Source organism: Rhinoderma darwinii, chromosome 4 (genome assembly GCF_050947455.1).
Source record: "Rhinoderma darwinii isolate aRhiDar2 chromosome 4, aRhiDar2.hap1, whole genome shotgun sequence".
Taxonomy (NCBI): domain Eukaryota; kingdom Metazoa; phylum Chordata; class Amphibia; order Anura; family Rhinodermatidae; genus Rhinoderma; species Rhinoderma darwinii.
Window position 1 is genome coordinate 200,499,420 of NC_134690.1, and position 14,480 is coordinate 200,513,899.

Below are 14,480 nucleotides of genomic sequence, written 5' to 3' on the forward strand. Positions count from 1 at the left end.
TATATTATAGCCCTGAGTTACAGTCAAAATGTTGGTTGCTACTATCTATGTTATGTTGACAGTTTAGCGAAGCTCAATTAATGCAGAGATTTTAGGTATAAAACATACTGTAGGCAAGAATCTGTATAGGAAAAGTAAAACAAAACAGTTACATATCATTATGTGTAAATTATATCTTGACATAAACGATATAATTGCATCTGATTGCCTAAAATGACTAAGTATTTGTTTTATTATATTTTTTAAAATATTTATTATATTATGTAGGTCATTGACACAGTTTGTACAATGATCTAATCACGTTATACATAAAACCTAAAGTTGCTTCATTTTATATGTGCCAGATATGTTAAAACAGCAATTGTGCTCTTCGACCTCTTCTATACTATAAGCATTTCTCATTATCTATAGCGTGTTATTCAGTTTTGGATTCTGCTTTGTAAGTTCATGGAATTGAATGTCTAATTATAGTCTGTATATGCATAGACCCCCTGAGTAATGACAGATGACAAATACAAAGACAATAGAAATCAAACTAACCATAGACTAGAATGTGACAAGAACATGCTCAATCTAATTTTTTCTCAGTAGAGCATGCCTAGTGAAATTTAATGAAATTCTGTTCTAATGAGGTCACTACTTGGTGAGCACATGAAATACAAAAAGCTTGGTGAGCACATGACATACAAAAAGCTTAAAAATCTTTAAAAAGATTTAACGGGAAGGTGTCACAATTTTTTTTTATATATAATATTGATATTAAAATAAATTTGATTTATTTGTGTTGTTGTGTTGTACTTTTTACTTTTTTTTAACTTTTACTTCTCTATGGGGGCTGCCATTTTTTTTTCATCTCTGTATGTGTCGATTAACGACACATACAGAGATGGAATATGGCACATACATTCCCATAGAGAATGCGAACGGGAGCCATTCCATTCACTATAGCGTACGCCGTCTGTGTGGGAACGGCGCATGCGCCGCTCCCACACAGACCAAAAGGAAGGTCTTTGGCAGAGCGAAATCCGGCGCCATTTTCATGTCGACCGGAAGCCGCAGCCAGACAGTAAGATGACGACTTCCGGTTGTGGCTTCTGGCCATATGTTCAAGGCAGCGAAGACGCAAGGTATAGGAGCAGAGGCGGCAGCGGCGGCAGGAGCAGGTATGTTATGTTTGTGTATGTGATGTGTGTTTTACGTTCATGTATGTTTGTGTTATACTGTCTGATTACCACTGTATCTAATCCTCCTACACTGTGCATTTGCTCAGAAAATGGTGGCACACAGTGTAGGAGGTTTGAAGATTCAACCCCCTCCTTCTCCTGGCACTAGCCAGAATAAGGGAGGGGGGATTGTGTGAGGACACTAGAGCGAGTGTGTCTACCCCAAATTTTCAGCATAGAGCAATGTGGTTGCTTTACCACATTGCCAATGCTACAATTTTGGGAATTGAACCCTTTAGTGACCAGCACATGGAAATGTTATAAATTAGAATCTAAGTTATAATATTTCCTGACTTGTGAAAAAATGAAAACAATTAAAACAATGTGTAATCACTTATATACAAACTGTTTAACTGGAAAAAAAAAAATTTCTAGCGACACATTCCCTTTAAAGTTCAGCATATTATATATTTGTGCATTGAAACTGTAGCACACTAATTTTTAGTGCCTTTGGCACACCTTGACATCTTGGGAAATGAGATTATCTATTTTTACCTGATTAAGTGTAGAACATTGGGCAAAGTTGCACATACAAAACCTTACCTAGCCATTGCTGTCTCTACTACCAGCTTAGAGAAATAACCCAGACATTACTGAGTGGCCCAATATCTGCACAGAGTACAGATAACTACACATAAACAGTTTTGTCCTTTTGTCCAACCATAAAACTGCTACATGAGTTGATCATATTCCTCCAATTGTATCTCTGTACTTATCTCCATTGTAATATGTTTTGTTAGACCAACAACATGACTACCAAAGCAGTGGTGTGGCTATAACAGATGATGACACAATCATGTATCATATGGAAGCACTGAGTGTCAAGCTGAGGCAAACATTAGACATAGTGGACAAGCTGCAAGAGGTAAAGCTGATTCCTTTGACCATTGTCAGAAGGGCTGTGTATTAGTTATGATAAGACACTAGTCTTACTGTATCTGTCATTTTCTAATTGCACAATAATGAATTTTTAAAATGGTTTTCTGACCCCTAAGAATATCTCGCTACATGTTCACAATATTAAGAAAAGAAATGTAATAAAATATTCACCTCCCTCTTGCCATCGGCGTAGAATGACGTACAATGACGTGTTGCCCAGTACCGTGTCACGAGAACATGGTGGCCAATCTCTAGTTATATTGTTAGGTGTTGGAAAGTTCCTTTTGATGTCTTAAATACATTTCTTCCTAATACTTAAATAAAACCTTTATCTACATCATAGTAAAATAGGAATTGAGCATAGTGCACACCAATTTTTAGAGCCCCAAATGATCCTCTCTCAGTTTGTTTTTATCCTATAATATAACACAGTATTAGGCTATGTTCACATGGAGTTTTTTGCAGGTGGAATTTCTGCCTCAAAATTCCGTTTGGAAGTTTGAGGCAGATTTTCCTCTCCCTGCACGCCGATCTTCACTGCGTTTTTTGTGGCGTTTTTCGCCCGTGGCCATTGAGCACCGCGGGCATAAAACGCAGCGAAATACGCTTTCTCTGTCTCCCATTGAAGTCAATGGGAGGTCAGAGGCGTAAACTCCCGAAGATAGGGCATGTCCCTTCTTTCTCCCGCGAGACGGTTTTACCACTCGCAGGAAAAAGACACCTCCGCCTCCCATTGAAATCAATGGGAGACATTTTCGGGCCGTTTTTGCCGAGTTTTACGGCGCGGTTTCCGCGTAAAAAAACTAGTAAAAAAAACTCTGTGTGAACATAGCCTAAAACTGCTGCTGTCCGCTATTTACATCTGTGGCCAATAGAGTATCCAAAGACACCTAAAAAGTGTATATAACACAAAATAATGTAGATTTAGTGCGACACTAATATTGTTACAATGTATGTATGTTATTATTGCAAACTGACATATTATAATAACTAGTGCATCCTCTGAACAGTATTCTCTTATAGGTATTAGTTTGACAAGTATTTGCCTAAATTTCGGCTAACCATCTTCATGTGATAAATATCTTAGCCTATTACAAGCTTTTGGTAATGGTGTACTCACATGTGCCAATTTTGTGGAGTTTTTTTGCCACGATTATCACCAAACCGAATACATAGCCCCTTATGAATGTGGCTATGCATGGAATTGGCAGTTACTTTTGCAAAGGATGATCTGCTGTGCTTGTGTAAATAATAAAGTGAAGCGGCGCTCACTGTGTTGCTGTGGCCTCTTTATTTTGCTGATCCCTGAGGGTTGGACCCCCGCCTGAGAATTTTCTCAGTGTTTAAATCCTAGAAAACCGCTACAAGAGTGGATGTGCACATCTTCTGCACAGATGGAGGATGAAGGATATTTTCCTCTGATTGGCTCAAGGAACCCCGGTATTATGCTGGCTTTCTGTCTCAGTTTTGTAAGAGAAAGCAGTGCTGCAGTTGGTGTCTTACTCACTCAAAGAAGACTCTAAATAGAAAATTTACATAAGGCATTTGAATTAAAATAAAGGTTCCTTGACACGTTTCACAAAAGCATTGGCATCATCAGGGGTATGGGACAAAACAGGTGTGTTGAACTGGTGCTCTCCGATTACCACATTGTAACGAAGGGGATGAGTTTAGTAATATTTTTTTTCCACTCCTAGCTCAACATGCCTAATAGAGTGCATTGGAATGGATTGGGTAAATCAGTCAACCTTTTTGTGATTGATTTAAATATATTTTATCTTTAAAGTACAAAATATTGTCTAAGCTGACAGAAGACCTGAGAAAACCTGCCCAGGAAGATCTTATAGAAGATGAAGATGTCGAATCAGGAAGTGTGTTTGATATTGCTATGCAAGAAGATCCAAAAGGACCAGGTCTGAATATTTGAATATATATGAATATTTATTTTCTAAGACTTATTTAGCAATTCCCTATAAACATTTGCAACTCGGGAGCTACGTAAACAGCTCAGCTCGCTGTGCTACGCTCTTTCCTGAGCTCCCATTCACTTCTGTAGGAGTTATGGAAACAGCATAGCACAGCGAGCTAAGCTGTCTTCGTTCCCCGGCCATCTCCTAACTTAGTTTATGCCATAAATATTCAAGATGGGAATACACCTTTTTTCTTTGTATCTAAGAACTTTGTAAACATAAGACACTGGAGAAATGAAAAATACATTGAAATTAGTACACGTTGCGATAACCCATAAAGTTTATTGATGTGTGTAGTATTTGATTGTGTCAATAAGCTATTGTGTAGTGTGGCCATTACAACTTTCCTTTGATGGATTTAGTCCTGATTTTCTGCATTCAGTTTTTTACTTTTATCTGTAGATACCCAGTCGGAACCTTCCTCTTACCAGCCTCAAATTATGAGACAAATTTCAAGTACACCAGGAAAATTGCAGACTCTTATTGAGGAGGATGAACCTCAGGTAAAAAAAAAAACACCGGAAATTCTAATGAAATATTCTGTCTGTAATGGTTACTAGAAATGCTAATTGCTTCTAGCAGAGACATTACTGTCAGTCTTTCAATGAGTTCCAATTTCAGGTTGACTGAATGTATCACATGATGCTTCTAATCAATAGCCTTACTTATATAATGTGTATATTTAAATATTTTTTTTGCATTGATGGCAAGGTTAGTTATTTATTTAACAATCTTATTGATCTTGCATAATTCCAATTTTTATGCAACCTTTATACTTTTACATTTATTTTTAACCCCTTAGTGACCAGCTTATTTTAGGCCCTAATGACCAAGTTTTTTTCTTTCGTTTTTTTCTATAGTCGCATTCAAAGAGCTATAACATTTTTATTTTTCCGTCGACATAGCTGTATGAGGACATGTTTTTTGCGGGATTAGTTGTATTTTTTTAATGGCACCATTTTGGGGTACATATCTGTTTTTTATTAACTTTTTTTGGGGGGAATAGAAAAACCCCCTGAAATTCCGCCATTGTTCTATGCATTTTAAATGCACGCCGTTCATTGTGCGGCGTAAATAATACGTTACCTTTATTTTCTGGGTCGGTACGATTACAGCGATACCACATATATATAGTTTTTTTTATGTTTTACTACTTTTGCACAACAAAAGCTTTTGAACTAAAATTATTTGTTTTTGCATCGTCACTTTCCAAGAGCCGTAATTTTTTTATGTTTCCGTCAATGTAGTGATATGTGGGCCTGTTGTTTGCGGGACGAGACGTAGTTTTGATTGGTACTGTTTTGGGGTACATTGTACTTATTGATTAACATTTATTAGGGGCAATGGAAAAAAATTGTAATTTCGCCATTTTTTGGGGCGTCTTTTTATTACGGTGTTTACCTTGTGTGTTTTTTTTTACTGTAATTTTTATGAATAATTTGTATTTCACATTGATTTCTAATTCTTTTAGTCCCACTAGCGGACTTTACTATGCGATCTTTTGATCGCTGCTTTAATGCTTTGGTATATTTACTATACCAAAGCATTATTGCCTGTCAGTGTAAAACTGACAGGCAATCTATTAGGATGTGCCTCCAGCACATACTAATAGGCATATGCCCAGGGCAGACCTGGGGGCCTTTATCAGGCCCCCAGCTGCCATGGCACTCCATTGGAGGCCCGCGATTACTTTTGCGGCCTGCCGATGGGTGAGAGAGGGATCTCCCTCCCTCTGTAAATGATTTAAATGCCGCGGTCGCTATTGACCGCTGCATTTAAATGTTTAAACGGCCGCGATCGAAGTAAACTTGTGTTGCGGCCATTGGAGCAGGAGCCCGGCTGTCATCAGACAGCCGAGCACCCGCACTAGCCTGCACGGGACACCCATGCAGGACCTAGACTGGCCGCCGTGAAAAGGCGACGGCCTAGGCTAAGGCCCCTTTGTGACCGCCGTGAAAAGGTGTACTGGTGGTCACTAAGGCGTTAAAGCAAATCAGTCACTTATAATAGTTATAATATGCTGCACTAGTTGGAAACTGTTACGTTGAAAATGCAGACCAATCGCAGACTGATATATATTTTTGCAGAAAAAGATTCCGTAAAACTTGTAATTTATTACTTGTAATTTATTAATTTACACCTTTGCACATTCTGGGCTTAGGAGTACAGTGGGTGGTCCTACACAGTGATAGACAGACGGGTATCTCTATATTCACAAGAAAGGCTGTCAATCACTGTGTAGGACCGCACTCTTGGCTAAACCAAGAATTAGCAGAGGTTTAAATTAATAAATTACAAGTTTTACTGAGTCTTTCTACAAAAATATACATCAACCTGCTCACCTACTGCCGATTGCACTGCAATTTCAACGTGACAGGTACCCTTTAAGGGCAGCATATTATGAGTACAAGTCCACTATGTATCTGTGTCAAGTGGCATTAAAATATGCAGCAGTATATTTCACATTATTAACGGAAATAAGAACAAATTAAGATAAGAATAAAGACACCAGGCAGCTATTTTTTGCTTGCTTCAGTTGATAATTTGTACCAAAGTGAGAAGTTTACCACAGTGTAATCCTATGGTCTGTACACAAAGGTATAGAAAGTATAACAGTATTAGAAAGAAGCTGCTAGTACCTCCTCTGGTCCCATCCAAAATCACCAAATTCAAAATAAAAAAACATACTTAGGCTACATTCACACGACAGTAAAAAATGGCTGTGCGACGGACGTTTTTTTAACGGCCGTCACACGACTGTTTTCAGATCAATGAAGTTCTATAGGTGTATGCACATTGCATTTTTTTTAACAGCCCGTGAATATTGGCCATCAAAAAATAGGCTGTTTTTCAGGAACAAATCCTTGTAACGCCCAGTAAAAACTAATCCTGGCCGAGGACTCCCCGCACACAGCACTACTTTGAGCACTGAGCCCGGGGAAGCCCTTGACATTACTGTTCATATAAGGACGGTGAAGGGCTTTCAACAATGGCATCCCCGGCCAGAGCATCGCAAGATCTCTTTCCGGGGACTCTAGTCTTGTAGATATCACCCCTGATGTCACTGTCCATATATGGACAGAGACGTCAGGGGCTTTACTATTGGTGTAATATTATAGAGAGAATGGCCTCAAAATTTTTCAATATGATAATGAGGAGCCACACAGGGTGTACACCACCAGTAAGTAGACAGTAAATTGTAAGGAACAGGAAAAGTGGAAAAGTGTGTGGAGGTATAACAATAGTAAATAAAATGAATTCTTTATTAGTTTTATATTTTTTATATTGGTTAAAAAAATCAACAGTCAGCATATATTAAATTATTGCAGAGACACCTATTGTTCTGCATTGGAGGGAAACAATGTACCCTAATTACTGATATATGTCCAACTTTGCTGTACTGTAGTCATCTATTAATATTGCCCATGAATGAACCTGGCATCAACAATATGAAACTGATGCTCTGATTTCCCCTGACTATGTGAAATGAGACAGGGCAAATTAAGGGGTAGTTCTGTAAGTGGCCCGACCTTCCTGTAATGTGTACTGCCAATAGCGCTCTGGTTGTATACCAGAGCACTTAGAGACCACTGATAACCAGCGCTGTTCTTCTTCCACTCATGTGCTGAACGGGGGGAGCGTGACAGCGGTGGGAAAAGCAGGATGGTTGGGGCTGTGGGAAGCACAGAGTGCTGCTGCCCTGCCCTCCAGTGAGTCTGCTCGCGAGCAGAACGGGGACGGCCAGGCGGCTCGTGTGAGAGCCGGGTCGCAACTGTAAGGCCTAATTCACACAAATGTGTTAAACGTCTGTGGGATGGCCGTTGAAACAGCGGCCGTCCCACAGACCAATGTTATTCAATTTGGCCTTTCACAAAGCTGTTGTTTCAATGGACCGTGTGAAGGGTCCGTGGGAAAACAGGACATGTCCTACCTTTTCATGCATCACGCATCCCTTCATAGACTCTCAACTATGGGGGATGCATGACATCGCATCCCGCAGCGCTGATCACAAATGCACCTCGGACGTGAAAAACAACAGTTTTTCACATCCGAGATGCGCAGCGTTCGTCTGAACCAGGCCTTATAGGGAAAGACTACCAGTTATATTTGAGCTAGGGCTGATAGCTGATGTTGTTTGTTTAAAACTGGAATGCCCGATGCACGTTTCGCCGGTATTTCCAACTTCTTCTACGGATGGAATCCCCTACAGTCAGCTACAGTGGTGCTATCTACAAGGGAGAGGGTGGTCTCTACAAGGGGGGTGCTATCTACAAGGGGGTGCTATCTACAAGGTAGCGTACTATATGGAGGGTGTGGCGATATCTACATGGACACTATATACTAAGGGCACAGTGGCACTATGTGGGCACTGGCACTTTATATGTGGGCACTATGTCTCTTTATATGTGGGCACTGTGGCACTATCTATAGTGGGCACTGTTCCACTATGTGGGCACTGGCACTTTATAAGTAGGTACTGTGGCACTATCTACGGTGGGCACTGTGGCCCTATGTGGCATTATCTACAGTGGGCACTGTGGCACTATCTACAGGGACATTGCAGCACTCTCTATGTGGGCACTGTGGTGTTTTCAGGGGGTTGGGACAAAAAAAAACCCTGACGAATGAAATCCATCCTTTTTTTTAACGGCCATGAAAAACGTATGACAAATGGCCATTAAAAACGGATAGACGGACTGGAAATGGATGAAAATTTAGAGACACACTGATGCAAAACGGCCATGAAAAACTGACAGTTGATCAGTTTTTAATGGCCATCGTGTGAATGTAGCCTTACCTTTTAATCCATGATCCAGTGTGAGGTCCTGTTTGCCATCTTTCTCTGTTTGGACGGGAAAACTATTTTGTCCTTTCTTTTTATTAAAGTGTGTGTCCGGTTTCAGCAAATTGCTGTTATTTTTATGTATAATTAGAAGTTATTAGATTTCTCAATATACTTTCTGTAATAATTCCTCACGTTTTTTTTTAAAGATCTCTGCTTATTGTTATTCAGTAGGAACATTCATTGTTTACTTTCAGTGGATACAATTCTGTCCTGGTCATGCGATGGACACACAGGTTCACGGCTTGTTACAGTTACAGAGCTGTGTCGTCTATTGATCCCAGCACCTGTGTGTCCATCACATGACCAGGACAGAATTGTATCCACTGAAAGTAAACAATGAATGTTCCTACTGAATAACAATAAGCAGAGATCTTTAAAAAAAAAACATGAGGAATTATTACAGAAAGTATATTGAGAAATCTAATAACTTCTAATTATACATAAAAATAACAGTCATTTGCTGAAACCGGACAATCCCTTGAAATACTTTGCCACACACTTTAGGCCTTATTTACACATTGCAGTTCAGTCACGTTTTCTGCTGCAGTTTTTGAAAAACTGTAGCATTTTTCCCAGCTTTAATAAGAGAATAAGGACTTACATCGGAACTGACAGCATCTAGTAATGTTGCATCGATTGCAGTGTATTTGGTACATGTTAATGTACATCAAGCCTTAGAATAAATAATCAGGAAATCCATTAGCTAGTTGTGTCTATTCTGTTTGGAGCTGAGACATAACTTTTCTTGTCTTTGTTATTAAAGTCCCTTAAGGCACCTGTACTATACAGTACATCAACACATAAAAAAATCCCACTGGACACATTTTATAATATTTTATGTTATTATAGTGGCAACTTTTTATATTGCAAAGTCTTTTTACACTAACAGCATTGAGTGACCTTTGCTAAAAGGTGGTCATTTATTGTTTTGCTGTTACCCCTTTGATTCCCAGGTCATGTCTTTCTTTCTTAGAATACATCTAATAAGTGCAGTAATGTTCAAAATGTACCAAGCCAATTTCAGGATTGAGGACCAGGACAATATGTAAGGATTTTTTTTCTCTTTGCATCCCCGAGGTTCTAACTTTTTTATTTTTTGTTTGACATAGCTGTATGGGGCTTTGGTTTTGTGGGACAAGTTGTACTGTAAGTGCTGTTTTTTGGTATTTTGGTGATGATTGTTTGAGCAAAAAATGCAGGAAAAAAGCAGTTCTTCTACAGTTTATATTAATTTTTTTTACAGCAAACAACCAATCATCATAAATGATGCTATAAATTTATTGTGCAGGTTGTTACGGTCTTGAGAATACCAAATATGTGTATATTATTGTCACGAAGGGTCTGTGGACCCACTGAGCCGTACCGCCTTGGCGGTAAGGCAGCTGGCCAACAGGGAGCAGGTGAATGTCTATAGTTCTATAGGTATCTGTGGCAGCTCAGACAGCAGCAGGGCAGGCTTGGCTGGGACTAGGTAGCAAGCGGACGTCATGCGAGGTGAAGCAGGTCAGACGTGGATGCAGCACGGCACGACTTTGGCACAGCTCAGTGCTAGACCAGGAATGTATGGATTGCTAGGAACAGGAACTGGAAACACACATAGGTACAGGGACAGGGACTGGAAAAGGGACTGGAACACGAAACACACTAGGAGGCCATGAGGAGGAGGCTCGGGTCAGCGCTTGCCGACTCGTGGCTGCGGCTGTCAGGGGGAGGTTGGAGCTGACAGCCCGCAGCCACGGACATTACAATTATTTTATATTTTGAGATTTATATTTAATAAAGTTCATTTATTGAAAAAAATGTGTATTTGTGTGTACTCTTTTGCTAATTTTTTTTTTTTAATTTAACTTTTTTTTTAAAATTCATTTTACTTTTTTATTTTAATCCCAAAGGTGGATTTTAAATTTTGAGATTAATTTTTTAACTATAATGTATTAGCATATATATTTTTATGCTAGTACATAAGCCAGTACTCATAGTTCAAAGGCACTATTCCCTAACAACGGGAAATATAGTCAGACAGCCCTGGGGTCCTTCAATGGACCCAAGGCTGTCTGTCCATAAAAGGTATGTCCCTCGATTGCGTCACAATGATTCTCTCAGATGCGAATAACAAGTTTTTCACTATGTGCCCTGTTTCTACCAGATTCAATTTTATGCTTTCTATTTAATTTGTATAGCCTTAATAAAAAAAATGCAGTCCAATAGTCACAATAGTTTACTAAACATGTTTGACATATAAAGCAGATCACAAAGCATTATTTGCAGGCAGGTCTGTATATTATTAATTTACTGGCACTAAATCTCATATGTGCTGTCTTCTTCCAGATGTTTGTGGAAGACTCCTCCATGCTATATGTCCTATCTGTGAAATGTGAGGATAGTTCTACCAAAGCAGCATCTGATTTGAAAAATGATCAACTCTTACCAAATGAGGAAGAAGATAGAGAAATTGTGCTTTCAAATGAAGAGAAACACATGTTAGGTATGTATGAGCAGATTTCAACAATGAATCACCCTGTATTTTAACCCCTTCAAAACCACACCACATAGATTTTCATTCTGATTAGCATAGGATTTCCCAATACCAGTTTAAAAAAATAGTTTAGGCCAACACACTAATGAATGTGCAGCTGTGATTGTCAATTCTTGTGGTTGCTAGCCATGTACTCGTAACCTTAGGGCCCATGAACATGACACAGCTCAGTGCATGGAGCCTATACAGCAGTGTACTGAGGCTGCACAGCCATGTGCATGAGCCCTTATACTGTGTGATTAGGTTTGTGCACCACTTGACAGCACCTATTGTAACCACCTAGGGGGGAACTATTATTTTTAACTGGAAAATCAGTGATGAGATTTTAAAACTTCTTCAATAAGTAAAATGACAGCTGTAAAATATTTGTGAATTAGCCAAAGGCTGGTGATTGTTGGCAGTGAACATTGACCACCTATCCATACAGACCCATTGACCCAACGTGTGCAAAAAAAGTGTCCTTTTGTCACACTGTACGTCAAGGAGATATACGTCAGAATACCTTTTTTTTTTACTTCATGAAATACGCTGTTCTATACAGAGGCATTCAGTAAAAAAAAAACATTTACCAGACGGTATACGCTTTCTTAACCCCTTAGTGACCACTAATACGCCTTTTTACGTGATTCACTAATGGGCTTTAGGCTAGGCTGACGCCTTTTCACGTCAGCCTAGTCTAAGTCCTGCACGGGTCTCCCGTGCAGGCAGGAGCCGGGGTTCTGCTGTCTGATGACAGCTGGGCTCCTGCTCCAACGCCCGCGATCGGGCAGAAAACAAGCCCAAAAAATCACTACATTGATGGAAAAATAAAAAAATTACGGCTCTTGGAAAGCGACGATGCAAAAACAAATAATTTTAGTTAAAAAGTGTTTTTATTGTGCAAAAGTCGTAAAACATAAAAAAACCTCTACATATGTGGTATCGCCGTAATCGTACCGACCCATAGAATAAAGGTAACATGTTATTTACGTCGCATAGTGAACGGCGTCAATTTAAAAACGCATAGAACAATGGCGGAATTTCAGGTTTTTTTTATAATCCCCCCCAAAAAGGTTAATAAAAGTTAATATAAAAATTATATGTACCCAAAAATGGTGCCATTAAAAAGCACAACTAATCCCACAAAAAACAAGTCCTCGTACAGCTATGTAGACGAAAAAATAAAAACGTTATAGCTCTTTGAATGCGACTATAGAAAAACGAATAAAATAGCTTAGTCATTAAGGCCTAAAATGGGCTGGTCACTAAGGGGTTAATATGGGCGACATATGCTACTGTATGTCTTTACAACAGAATAAAGTGGTGTTCCATCCTGTCCCATCTTTTCTGCTAAAAGTGGTCTCTGCCTTTCTCATCAATGAAAAGGTAGTCTATCCTTCCTTTTGTTCCTCCTCTTCTTATCCGAGGGAGCAGGCTCTGAACTGTCTCGATGTGGTAAGAGCAGTTTGCATCTATCTGGCTGCGACGGAGTCGTTTCAGGGCTCCGACTTTCTTTTTTGTTCTTCCTGAAGGACCGTGGGTTGGTGGCATCCAAGGCCACCATTGCTCGTTGGATCCGGTCTGTGATTTAGAAAGACTAACGGTCTTAGGGTAAAGTTCTTTCCCTGTTCATTCTACAAGGGCTGTTGGTGCCTCCTGAGCAGTTAGACACCAAGTATCAGTAGCTCAGGTTTGCAGGACTGTGACCTAGGCTTCGGTGCACACCTTCACAAGGATCTACCAGATCCAATTTTGGCCTCCTGTGATGCAAGTCTGGGTTGCAAGGTGCTGCAGGCAGCTGTGCATTATTTGGGTCGCGTGGCTGTTTTCCTTTTAACTTGTCTTTTCCCACAGTCTGGGACAGCTTTAGGACATTCCGTGGTGCTATGTCCCCCAATAATATTAATGAGAAAATGGGACTGTAAAATTAATTTCTTGTTGAATTCATTGGGGGGGACACAGATTCCACTCTCTTTTGTTTTCTAGGCCCCGGACCTTTTGGTTGTTTTTTTGTTTTTTTCTCCCTGGACCATGGACATGTTAGGCTTCATTCACATATCCGTTCGGGCTCTATTCTGATGTTCCGTCTGAGGTTTCCGGCAGAATAGAGGCCTGACTGACACAAACGGAAACCATAGGTTACCATTTCCATTACCAGTGATTTCAATGGGGACGGTTACGGTGCCAAAGGTTTCCGTTTGTTTCAGTTGTGCAAGGGCTCCGTCGTTTTGACAAAATCAATAGCGTAGTCCGACGGAACGTCAGAATAGAGCCCGAACTGATATGTGAACGAAGCCTTATTTGTTTTTTGTCTTCTCCTACTGCTTCTGGACAAACTGATTTATGTCAGTGGGAAGGGTATGGCCTGCCTGGGTGGAGCAAACGCTTTCCAACCTAGTATCAGCCTCGTAGTGGCAAAGGCCTATACCTATGGTGCAGTCTCTCTCAATGAATTCAACAAAAAAAGGATTTTATGGTGAGTACAAAAATCAGATTTTAACATCTATGCATACATATAATCTCTTTTACAGGCGCAAAAGCCTAAAACTGCATTGAGATTCTGTTACCAACATGTCTACTTCTGATTTCTGACAGGTGTAGTTTTGTCATAAAGTCAATATGTGGTTTCAAATTCATCATTCATGTGCCAATTCACACCCTAACTGACTTGAATAGTTGCAATTATGTGTATATATGTGGGGTGGCATCAATATATTTGATTGTTTGTTTTTACACAAGGAATCCACTGCACCTAACAGATATAAAAGCAGGAAATGTTGTCATCACACTTCCTGTAGTACAGCATGCACACGACCGTAATGGTTTTTACTATCCGCAAATACGGATCCGACGGCTATAGATAAACATCCGTAGCCGTCTGCAATTGCGGAAGCGCCCATAGAATTCTATGGGCGAGTCCGTGCCGCAATTGCAAACAAGAAAAGGATATGTTATATCATTTGCTAATTATTTCTACGGCCTGGACACACATCCGTAAATATACGAAAAGGTGTCATTGGCCAATAAAAAATGAATGGGTCCACATT

At 39.8% G+C, this 14,480-nt stretch overlaps 1 protein-coding gene across 1 annotated transcript in view; it reads left to right on the plus strand.

The window, feature by feature from the left end:
* Positions 1-14,480, plus strand: part of LOC142759653 (dynein axonemal heavy chain 5-like) — a 466,211-nt gene that overhangs the window by 56,123 nt on the left and 395,608 nt on the right. Inside the window, 4 exon segments of the mRNA XM_075862058.1 lie at positions 1,964-2,088; positions 3,889-4,015; positions 4,475-4,575; positions 11,247-11,403. Of these exon segments, the coding sequence (XP_075718173.1) occupies positions 1,964-2,088; positions 3,889-4,015; positions 4,475-4,575; positions 11,247-11,403 (510 nt within the window).